This window comes from Gouania willdenowi, chromosome 4 (assembly GCF_900634775.1).
Source record: "Gouania willdenowi chromosome 4, fGouWil2.1, whole genome shotgun sequence".
NCBI lineage: Eukaryota > Metazoa > Chordata > Actinopteri > Blenniiformes > Gobiesocidae > Gouania > Gouania willdenowi.
In genome coordinates this window covers 953,577-965,233 of record NC_041047.1, presented here as the reverse complement: position 1 = coordinate 965,233, position 11,657 = coordinate 953,577, and the positions used below count along the sequence as shown (strand labels likewise).

At 38.8% G+C, this 11,657-nt stretch overlaps 1 protein-coding gene across 1 annotated transcript; it reads right to left on the bottom strand.

The window, feature by feature from the left end:
- Positions 1-1,563: 1,563 nt before the first annotated feature.
- Positions 1,564-10,862, bottom strand: ntmt2 (N-terminal Xaa-Pro-Lys N-methyltransferase). Its single transcript, XM_028444540.1, has 4 exons — positions 10,490-10,862; positions 5,889-6,061; positions 4,950-5,202; positions 1,564-2,444 (listed from the first exon to the last, which is right to left on the bottom strand). Exons 1-4 carry the CDS (start codon positions 10,677-10,679, stop codon positions 2,188-2,190), a joined length of 873 nt encoding a protein of 290 aa, XP_028300341.1. The 5' UTR covers positions 10,680-10,862; the 3' UTR covers positions 1,564-2,187.
- Positions 10,863-11,657: the final 795 nt, after the last annotated feature.

Below are 11,657 nucleotides of genomic sequence, written 5' to 3'. Positions count from 1 at the left end.
GCGTGTGTGTGTGTGAGAGAGAGTGTCAGCTCCACTAAACTCCGGTGAAAAGGTTAGTCCCTCCATGTTTAAATGTTTAATTCATACAGGAAGTGGAAACGCGTCTGACACAGCGGCAGAAACATGCCAACACGGATCGTGTCACGCCATCGTCTCTTTGATGTCTACAGAGTGTCCTTTGACTGTGAGGCTGACTGACAGCTATGAACCACTACGAAGCGACGCCGCCAGAACAGGCTGCGTCTGTCGAGGCCGCCGAGCGTCCTCAGGGCACAGCTGAAAGTCGTTACCACAGCGGCGCTAACGGGGCAGGGGGTGGGGGGTGGGACGCTGACACCATTTTCACACCAACACTGACATTTTTCAGCGCATTTCAACAGTTTCAGTTTAAATAGTTAAACATGAGTCAGTTCCAGTTCAGTCCAATAGGTGGCAGTCATATTTGTTCCTATTTTTCTTACATTGAAGATGTAAAAAAAAAAAAAATTATTAAAGAAAAAAGTTTAAACATTGAAACAGATTCACTTTAAAAAGACAAAAAGTTGACATTTGTTGTTTTTGTTTACCTAAAAGTTATTTTTTTTAAAAACAACAAAAACAAACAAATTTTCCAATTGTTTAAACATCAAATATTAGGGATGTAACGATTAATCGTAAGGCAGTTAAAAATCGATTCATAGGTATCACAGTTAATATCGATTTTCTGAAAATTGAATCGCAGTACTTTTTTAACCAGCACAAGTGTAGGCGGCGGGCGGAGTCTGCTAATACTTTCTTTCTGGCTGCCTTCTACTCTTAAATATGTTAATAAATGATTCATTACCCCTTTAGCACCAAAAGAATATCTGTAATATTACTTGAATATCTGTAAAAGTCACGTTTTTCTATTAGCTCTGTCTGCTAGCATAGCTTCTCTTCTTCACTGCAAGATATCTGCATGCCAACCGACCACTGTGTTACCAGCGCCCTCTGCTGGTCTAAACAAATATGACGTAAATCATTGCAATCACGGTTTTTTTTTTTTTAAAGTCCAATCGTTAAGGCACAAAATACATTTTCAGTTGCACTTTTAAAAAGAAAAAGAACTATTATGCAGTTTTGCATTGTTTATTATAGAACCAAAATTTAGATTAATAGGCTTCATTTTCATTTGTATTATTCCTTTATTTATTTCATTCAAGATTTATTTTTAGTTAAAATGCATTGTTTTGAATAGTTTATCAAGGGATTCTTTTGACAATGAAAATTTGACTACAGTCCCATTATGTAAAATAAATCGTGAGAGAATCGTATCGTCAACCTCGTATCGTGAATCGAATCGTTTCGGGAGTTGAGTGAATCGTTACATCCCTATCAAATATATATTTAAAAAATTCAAAACTTTTGAAAAAGTTTTTTTTTTCCTAAATAATTTGGAAGAAACAAATTGTTTATCAAGAAAATTGGAAAGTAAAAAAAAATCCAGGCTTTTATTTTGTTAAATTATTTTATTTTATTTATTTATTTTACAAAGACAAAAACAAACAGATGAAAACTCGTCAAAACACACAAACTATCTTTATTTTATGAAAGAGCTGAAGTTTTAAATTAAAAACTCAGTTCTTATGTTTTTGTGTGTTTTCATGTCTTTCTAAACTCAAAGTTTTGGGAGAACAGGGACTTCCTGGAGAGCCTGGTGGTGTTGGCAATGCTTGATCTTAAACATACGTCATATTTACATTTTTGACACAGTTTACTTAAAATACAGTAAAAATATAAAACAATTACACGTAAAAACAACATTTACACGTCAATCTTAAAAATTAAATATATACTGTAACAATTGTGAGAAGGTAAATATTGAAAGCTTTAGAAGTTTCATCACAGGCCCATCAGTGCATTTTAATGGTTTGATGAATCACTCGTTAGAGGAAAATGATGATAAAGGTTTGTTAAATATGTTTTTAGGTTCATCGGATGAATTAAAGTAATGTTTATCTCCTGTTTGTCTTAGTTTCAAGATTCAGATCAACTTCAACTCTCAATCCTAGCAGTGTTTTGGTGTCACAAATGAACCGGGAAGTTTTGGGGGTACGAGGACCTCCTGGAAAGCCCGACCTTGTCACTGCTTTTCCAAACATAAGAACAAAGCAGCTCCCTGTTGAACGCAGACTGGAATCAAATGGTGTTTGGTGACGTTCTACTTCTCTACTTCATGGCAATCATCCACACGGGCATGATGATGTCGGGGAGACCCTCCTGTTTCTCCACGGCCAGCACCTCCAGGCCGGCCACGGCGATGATGCCCCTCATGATGTCCAGGTGGCGACTGATGCTGCTGTCAATGGAGTCCAGTTTACAGCCCTGACGTGCCATGTTGTCTTTCAGGATGATCACGCCGTTTGGACGCAGGCTCTTCTTACAGCGCTTCAGGAAGTTCATCAGGTCTTTGTCCGTCAGGTGACCTGGAAACAGAGGAAGAGGAGGAAAAGGAAGAGGAAACCAGACATCAGAAAAACATAGGTGTAATGGATGAGTTTGTCTCCCGTTTATCTGACTTCAGCTTTATCTTGTCCTTGTTTATCTTTAGCTTTACATTATCTTATGTACGTTATATTATGTTGCTTTATGCTAAGCTACGTTATGCTACATGTTGTGCCAGCGGACGTTATTCAATTCAGTTCAAATTCATTTAGATAGCACAAATTACAATAGTTCTCTCAAAGCGCTATTGAAATATAAAATTATTAAGAGAAAAGTAAAAGGATATTTTATTTAGTTTATTCATGCTAAACTACGCTAAGCAACATCCTGTTATTTTATGCAACACTACATCACTATTTTGCTACGTTATGTTATGCTACATCATAAGAAGAAAAAAAGAAAAGAAAAAAAGGAAGAATGAAAGAAAAGAAAAAGAGAAAATAAATAATGAAAAAAATAAAAATAAACATTTTTTATTATGTTATACTACATCAAGTATATCACTATTATAATTATTTATTTACTTTATAAAACTTTAACACACAAAACCTGAGAATAGAAGTCCTTTTGGGTGGGAGTCCTTCAACAGTCTGTGATTTACTCACCAACTTTAGCCACCAGAGTGTGTCAGCGCACTGTTTAAGGGATAGTGAAGGTCCCTTAGGAGAGCTCTTCTTCCCTGCTTCATTGTCTACAACCAAACATCAGAGTGGGAACTGTCGCCCCCTGCTTTCACAGATTTTTTTGGGTCACAACTGTTTTTTTTTACATTGAAATATTTAACTTTTCCTGATTATTTAGAGCAACTAAAATCAGCACAAGTTGTTATTGTGACTGAAAAAACTACTGAATAATCTATAAATCAGGCTGAATGTTTCACTCCAATAGAAAACAATGGGATGTTTAGAATCAGAATCAGTATCAGAATCAGAATCAGCTTTATTGACCAGGTACAGTTTAGAACAATACGAGGAATTTGACTAGGTAGTTGCAGTGAAAGGAGACACATCAACACACCGGAGCAGCCATTTGCGGCGCCCACATATTTAGGTGAAAAAGGGATCAATAACAGGAGGAGAGGAGGGGTGAGGGGAAAAAAAAACTGCCAGTTTGAAACTGATTTCCCTAAACAGAGAAAGCAGTGTGAAACCAGGAAAAAAAAACCGCCTCTGCAAACATAATGTAAGCATGACACAGTCAAACAACTCGAGACAAGGCATGTAGGAAGGGTTGGGTGGGAGGTTGGCTGGGGGAGGGGGTCAGGTGGGAAGAACAACAGGAGTCCAGCCTTTTGGGGACATGGGCGTGCTGCCAGTCGGCGCTGCAACCACGCCTCCATGCAGCTGCGGTTGGGAGGTGGGGAAAGATGGCCGACGAGGCATTTGAAGTTGAAGACCTGTAGCTGCGTTACTGATAACCAGATGACGTGTGGAAAAGTTCAGCATCAACAGTTCCAGGAGGAATGTAGGGAAGGAGCGGGGGGAGGGAGTGGGGGGTAAGAGCCGCCGTCTGCAGAAACTTCCTGGTGATAAGAGTTGAGACAACCTTGGCTTTAGCCTTGGCTGGCTGGGGAGCTGAAAGGGAGATAAGCAATGTGATTTGATACAGGCTATGTTAATTTCCAATAGCCTTCTGTCCTGGGTCTCTCTGCTGTAATCCAATGAGTGGCCTAGTTTCCACTTCCAAGCCTGGTCTCGAACTTCTCCCAGTTGTTATCCATAACGCGTAGACGATCCAAAAGCAGCTCTTGCTTGCTTTTGATATCGATCAACACATGAGTCTGAGTGTTCAGAGCCCTGCTACATCCTTCAGAAATCACTGGCAGCTTTTCCAAAACAGTCGCCAGAGTAGTACGGACTTTTCGATAGATTAGGAAGCCACCAGCTCCGATCAGCAGCATGCCTACTATCATTATTCCAATCATGTAGATGTCCTCCACGTCTTCCACGGAAAGGATGGACAGACACACAACTCGCCACTTGTTCCAAGGGTCAAGTGTGTATCCAGCCGCAAACGTCCCGCTTGGACATGCGGGGTCACCACCCCTGGTTCTTTGCGTCGAAAAAATCTGATCGATAGCACTGAGAGACCAACTAATTAATTCCATTATTCCGGTTTTGGATGAGTTACAGAGAGAGGCTCTTGTTAGTTTCACAAGACCTGACAAAGCAGCAGCTAGGAGAGAGATAAGACGGAAGGGAGGGAGAAACAGAGAGTGCGACTGACCTCGTCGAGAGAAGCAAGAAGAAGGCAGTGGGGCCTTGTGACATCATCAATCATGTGATTTCAAGATGGAGGAACACAGGCTCTAAAACTGTAAAGTAGCCCTGTTTTTAAAAGGCTATTAAACTAATATGGTGCATAATAATGTGTTTTGTTAGACATAGATCTACTAATAAGATTATTTAGAAGGTTTTAGGACACATTTGTAGAAAGAGTAGAGGGTCCTTTAAGAACATGGCAGAAGTGCTTTGGTTGCTACTCACAGGCCACCCACTGCATCCAGATCAGGTCGTACTTGTTCCTGGGGGGTGTGAACTCCTGCAGGGTGTAGCAGTAATATGTCTCGATGCGGTCGGCGTCCTCTCCTAGGTACTTCTCGTGTGCGTGAAGCAGGAAGTGCTCCATCATGTCGGCCATCTCCATCTTCTCAAAGACAGGAAGCAGCACACCTTTAGTGACGCGTCCGATCCCTGAGCCACAGTCCAACGCACAGTGAGTGCCTGCTTTACCTGGACCCTGGGGGGGGGCAACATACACTAAGTGTTCTACAGGTGGACCCAACAACAATCAGAGAACCTGGAGACCTTAAACCACAGTGGGTGAATGTTCTTAAAGGATCCTCCACTGAATGTCCTTATTAGTTGATCTTTGTCTAACAAAACACATTATTATGCACCATATTATTTTAATTTCCTTTTAAAAATAGGACTACTTTACAGTTTTAGAGCCTGTGTTCCTCCATCCTGAAATGATATGATTGATGATGTCACATAGCCCCACTGCCTGTAAACATCTCATTGTTTTCTATTGGAGTGAAACATTCAGTCACCAGTGTGTCAGCACACAGTTTAAGGGAGAGTAAAGGTCTCTTAGGAGAACTCTTCTTCTCTGCGTCATTGTCTACTTCAAATGATCTAAAAAGCTACTAAATGATCTATAAATCAGGCTGAATGTTTCATTCCAATAGAAAACAATGGATGTTTACAGGCAGTGGGGCCGCGTGACATCATCGATCACATGATTTCAAGATGGAGGAACACAGGCTCTAAAACTGTAAAGTAGTCCTATTTCTAAAAGGAAATTAAATGATTATGGCATATATTAATGTATTTTGTTAGACATAGATCTAATACTAAGAACCTTTTGAAGGTTTTAGGACATATTTGTAAAAACAGTGGAGGATCCTTCATGTGACCACTCACCACAAACCTCTGGAGAAACTGACGAGAACCTTCCAGATCTATGTTGGAAATCTCCACAAAGTCTCCCATCATTCCTTCCTCTGAGGCGGGGACGTCCTGGTAGAACTGCTGTGCCCTGTAGTAGAACTGCTTCTCTCCTTTGATGATCTCACAGGTGACAGGGAACAGCTTCACTGCACCAACACAAAGACAGGAAGAACCCGAGGAACCCGAGGATGAGAACCTGATGGAGAACCTGGTGGATCAAAGAGCTTCAGATGTACCTGTATGTCCCTGAGTGATGGGAGATAGGGATTTTTCAATCTTTAAAACTGATCCAGATTGTGGATATTGATCTGGATCATCAGATCCCTCCATTAGTTTTGGAGTTCAACTGTAAATAAACAAAGAAATAAAACCAACCCTTGTTGGCGGTGAACGGACTAATTGCTTTTACTGACGAAAATCAGCTTTTATTTTTGACAGGGCCGTCTGATTGGCTATTAAAGATGACCTATGACACATCAACCAATCAGAAGCCAGCATTTCCCTCTGCAGTCCCAATTGAAATGAATGGGACACGTTTAGCCTAAAAAGTGAAAGTGTGTCCTGAACTTTTTGAGGCAATATTTGTTAAAATCATTTGAAAATTGAAAGGTCACTAATAAAACTGTTAAATGAAATGTTAACAAAGGTTAACGAGTTCATTGAAGCTAAAAAATGCTTTTACACTGTTTCTCAGTGACGTGCAGTCAGGGTAGGCAAGGTAGGCAGTGCCTACCCAAGGGTGACAGTACCTATAAGTTTTAAACCATGGAAAAAGTGGTTGCTAAGCAGCTAACCTCATACATGGAACAGCATGATATTTATGATAAATATTAATCTGGTTTTAGATCAATCCACTGAAACTGATCTTCTGAAAGTTTCTAGTGATGTGATGATGTCACTGACTCTGGTCGTTACACAGTTTTAGTTTGACTTGATCTGATGCTGCCTTTGATACAGTAGATCATAGTATACTGGTTGATCCACTTATATCTGAGATGTGTTTTCTGGTACTGTTCTCCAATGGTTTACCTCTTATATTAATAGAAGAACCTTTAATGTTACTATTAATGATGTAATGTCTAATATGTCCAACCTGTCATGTGGAGTAGCCCAGGGCTCTGTTCTGGTTCCTGTTTAGTTTTTATTGTATCTGATGCCTCTTGGTCGGTTGATCATGGTTTTAAAAATATGTCTTATCATTTTTATGCTGATGATATCCAGTTGTACTGCTCCTTTAATGACTCAGCGTTTCACTTTTTATCAGAGTTCTTAGACTGTATATCCTGGTTGTCATCAAATGATCTCCAGATAAATTCTAATAAAACATAAACTCTGATCATGTGATTAAAAGTCTCTTGGTGATCTGGGCTCATCTGTTAAAACCTTGTGTTTGATCAGTTCATGTCTTTGGAGGGTCACTGTCATCTACTGACTAAAAACTGTTTCATCATCTGACAAATATCTCTAAAGTCAGACATTTATTATTAAAATCAGATCTAGAACTGGTCATACACACATTTATATCATCTCGTATTGACTACTGTAATTCTGTTTTTACATGTTTTAATAAGTCGACCCTAAACAGACTCCAGATCGTTCAGAAGCTGCTGCCAGACTTTTAACTGGTGCTTCTAGAACATCCCACATCACCACCATTCTAGCTACTCTGCACTGGCTTCCAGTTAAGTTTCACATAGAATATAAAATATTAGTTCTCACGTTCCGAGCATTACATGGTCAGGCCCCTAAATATATCTCAGACTTGTTGTACCCCTACTCATCAGGGCGATGCCTTCAGTCTTCAGGTCAGGGTCTCCTAAAGACCCCAAAAACTACATTTAAAACCAGAGGAGACCTGGTGTTCCAGGCTGTAGCTCCCAGACTCTGGAATAACCTGCACCAGTCTCTCAGGGATCTCAACTGTGTGGTTACTTTTAAAAAACTGCTGAAGACTTCACTTTACAGTAAAGCTTTTAGTTACTGGATTTTAATTTTTATTTATCCTTTAATGTTGCTGTTCTTATGATATTTATGCACTCTTGTTTTATTATTCTATTGTGTTGCACTTGTACTTTTACCACAACTCTGTACAGCACTTTGTGATTTTATCTGTAAAAAGCACTTTATAAATAAACTACTTACTTACTTAAAGTGTCAGCATTTTGTGCATTTCAAAGCCCAAATGACTAAACAGCGCTATTTCCTGGAACAGCTGCACAGTCTTTTTTTTTTTTCACTCCGCGGTAAGGCAGAGGGAGGCCACGCCCCCTCCCAAAGGCACGTTGCTGCTCTGCCTTTGTTCCAATAGCATGTTTTTGTGTTTACACATGCTCAGTCAGTTCCCCAAGATGAAAACCATTTACGTGCAAAGTCAGTTCTCTACACTGCCTTTGCACGTAACCGCGCTATGCTAAATGCTATACGCAAGTTCACAGTACATTAGTGAATAAATGCCATGTGACCACTGCTGCTACGTTCGCTAGCTAGTGGGCGGGATAACACTACAGTCAGAATAACAGCGCTAGAGATGATAGAGAAACTTTTTTTTGAGGAAAAACAACAGCTTTTAAAAGATGGAGACCAACACCTGAGCTACCAGACCTTCAGCAAAGGTAAGGTCAGAACATTGTTGGTTCTTTCTACAGTGAATGGAACAAAAGGAAGGAATGACTTTGTGGATGCTCCTCACTGAGGCTGTTCTGAGTTGTTGTTGTTGTCATTTTCTCCATGTTTCTGTGTTTCCAACACAAACAACATATGTGCTGTCGTGTCATGAGATCTATCTTGTTGGAGAGTATGGAGGCTATATTAAATAATTGTTTATGTTTCTTTAATGGTGTTTATGATGTTGATTTTGTTAGATGATAAATACTTGTTCATGTGGATCTTGTTGGGTTTTTTCTTTATTATTATGAATTTTATATTTTGATAAGTGCATTGAGATGACTTTGTTGTAAATTACGCTATACAAATAAAGTTGATTTGCATTGAATTAACACTTGACAGCAGAAACATATGAAATTGTCATTGGTGGTCTCGATTTGCAACGTGCCTACCCAACCCTAGTGGTCACGGCACATCACTGATGTTTCTACAGAGTTGGTTTGTTTTTTTACTTTCAAACTTTTTCAGGATATTGCAAGAAAAGACAAGTTTTGTTCAACATTTCTACTTCCACTTTCTTATTTAAAATAATGAAAGAAAATGAGCAAAGCTGCCAGTTGAATGTGTGCCGTGGCTAAAATAAAAAGGTCTGAGGTCAGTTTGACGTCCCTGATGAGGAATTATTTCAGCTCCTTCCAGAAGTCCAAAGATGATATCACAGAGCGATAATTAGACTCTAAATGTGTCTCAGCAGGATCACAGCTACAAAGTTTCTCTGAGCCAAGATTAATCCACAGGATGAAGGAAACATTTCCCACGGATTGGGTGACACGTTCCAAACACAGAAACATGAAGCTTCAAACATTCCACATGTCCTTAGATTTCCCCCAAAATATAATGTTTGCTCCTATCATAGGACACAGCTTTAACACTACAGACCTGAAACCACACAAAATGCAATATTTACCGTGAAAACCACAAGTAACAGGAACATAAGAGCTGGAATTTTGGGATTATTCCAAAAATCTAAACTTTCCAAGGGAATTATTTATTGGAATTAAGCATAAATTGGGATTAGTTTTAAATAACTGATTAAACTAAAATATATTTCCCATCCCAATTCATTCCTCATTAACTCCCATGGGAAAAATTCCAACTTTGATAATCCCAAGAATTCAATTGTATTATTTTTAATGGATGCCAATGTTTATGCTTTAAATATAATACAGATATTCAAAGTTTCTCCCATATTCTGGTTAATTCCAATAAATATTTCTCATGAAAAGTATATATTTTTTAATATTTCCCAAATTCCCCTTATCTTAAAAGATCCTCCACTGGTTTTACAAATATGTTCTAAAATCTTCTAAATGTACCATATTCATTTAGTTACGACTTTACAGTTTTAGAGCCTGTGTTCCTCCATCTTGAAATAATATGAATGATGATGTCACACGGCCCCATTGACTGTAAACATCCCATTGTTTTCTGTTGGAGTGAAATAATAAATAAAACTAATACGGTGAATTATAATGTGTTTTGTTAGACATAGATCTACTAATAAGGACATTTAGAAGGTTTTAAACCACATTTATTAAAACAGTGGAGGATCTAATTTAGGTTCTCATGGAAGGTTTTCTGCCCTTTGTGACTATGAAAACATAGCTGCTATGGGTGAACCATGAACCCTGTCACCAGTTGTGACGATCTCCAGCTGAACCGTTACACCCTGTGATCAGGTGTTTAACTTGAGGAAGGAGATCCTGAACTTTGCACACGGCCTGGATCTGTTTACACTCCCTATAATTAGAAGCTGTTTAAAATATCCCACGCTCCTGAAACGCAGCGTGTCAGTCACTGGGCAGCGTTCACATTTGAAATCACTTTGACTCCATGAATCATTAGTGGATCCAAACAGGAAGAGAAAAGAACATGTGACCTGTGCATGTGCTGATGATTAAAGCTCTCACCCACAGGGATCTTCTCCAGCAGGTACAGGTAGCTGGCAAAGAACTCGCTCCTCAACGTGTGGTGCAGGTGGAAGGACATGCTGTGGCGACACATGGTGTCATCGGTCTGCTTCCAGCGCTCCCTGAAGGCCTGGTGAGCACCTTTGTACTCTAGGTGAGGCTCGTGTTTCTGTTCTGGTTCCATCTCCATTTCCTGCTCTCACCTTCTTCTTCTTTTTCTTCTTCTTCCAATTCTTCTTCTTTTAATTCTTCTTCTAATTCTTCTCCTTCTTTCAATTCTTCTTCTTCGTCTACTCCTTCTTCTTCCTCCTGAGTCTGCAGCTGAATGTGTGTGAGATCTTGTTCACTGCCGTCAGGGAAGCAGCGAGGGAGGGGCCCTCAAGGACGCCTGACCAAAACCAAACAAATGTGAAAGAACGCAAGAAGAGGCTGAGACGACTGACGGCTCCAGGGGCCACATGTGGCCCTCAGTGGCCCCAAAACAAAGTGACTCCAAAATCCCACGAAATGACAACAAAAATACACAAAATTACATCAAAAACACAAATTAACTCCCAAAATGAACAAGATTACAGAAAAATACAGAAAACAAAACTAAAATTGTACAAAATAACATCAAAACATAAATTAACTCAAAAAATGCTAAAAATTTCAGAAAAATATAGAATAAGAAACCAGAGCCCTTTAGAGAGAGAGTTGTGACAACGGACGTCTAAAATGTTTGACCGTCACGTGATTCATGTAAGACTGAAGTTATTGGTGGTCCGTTCAAATCCATTGATTACTAGAAACAAAACTGTGATTTTTGGTTATTTGTCATCAATAACTGCATTGATTGACAATATTTATCCAGTACACAGTCATATGTATGTTTATATACATTATATGTTTATGTAATTCTATAAATAGTTTTTTTCCTAACATAAATTCATCTTAATATTTAGTGTAAAAAGCTTACCTGCTTTTTTGACATAGTTAAGACCAACATTAATTTGGTTAAAAATGTGTTAATATGTATTATATACAGTATGTATTGCTTTGAATTTTCTTTAATTTTCTTAAAAAAGTGGTAATTAAAAAACACCACATCCAGACAGGACACATTGAAAACACATTTATTATGTTTATACATATATAAAAATAGACATTAGATTTTTTACTATGCACT

Excerpts from the sequence above, each read along its gene's own strand:
- ntmt2 (XM_028444540.1), bottom strand. The coding sequence starts at position 10,679 with ATGGAGATGGAACCAGAACAGAAACACGAGCCTCACCTAGAGTACAAA. Across the intron at positions 5,203-5,888 it reads AGTTTCTCCAGAGGTTTGTG|GGTCCAGGTAAAGCAGGCAC; the intron begins GTGAGTGGTCAC and ends GCCCCCCCCCAG. Across the intron at positions 2,445-4,949 it reads CTGGATGCAGTGGGTGGCCT|GTCACCTGACGGACAAAGAC; the intron begins GTGAGTAGCAAC and ends CTCTGTTTCCAG.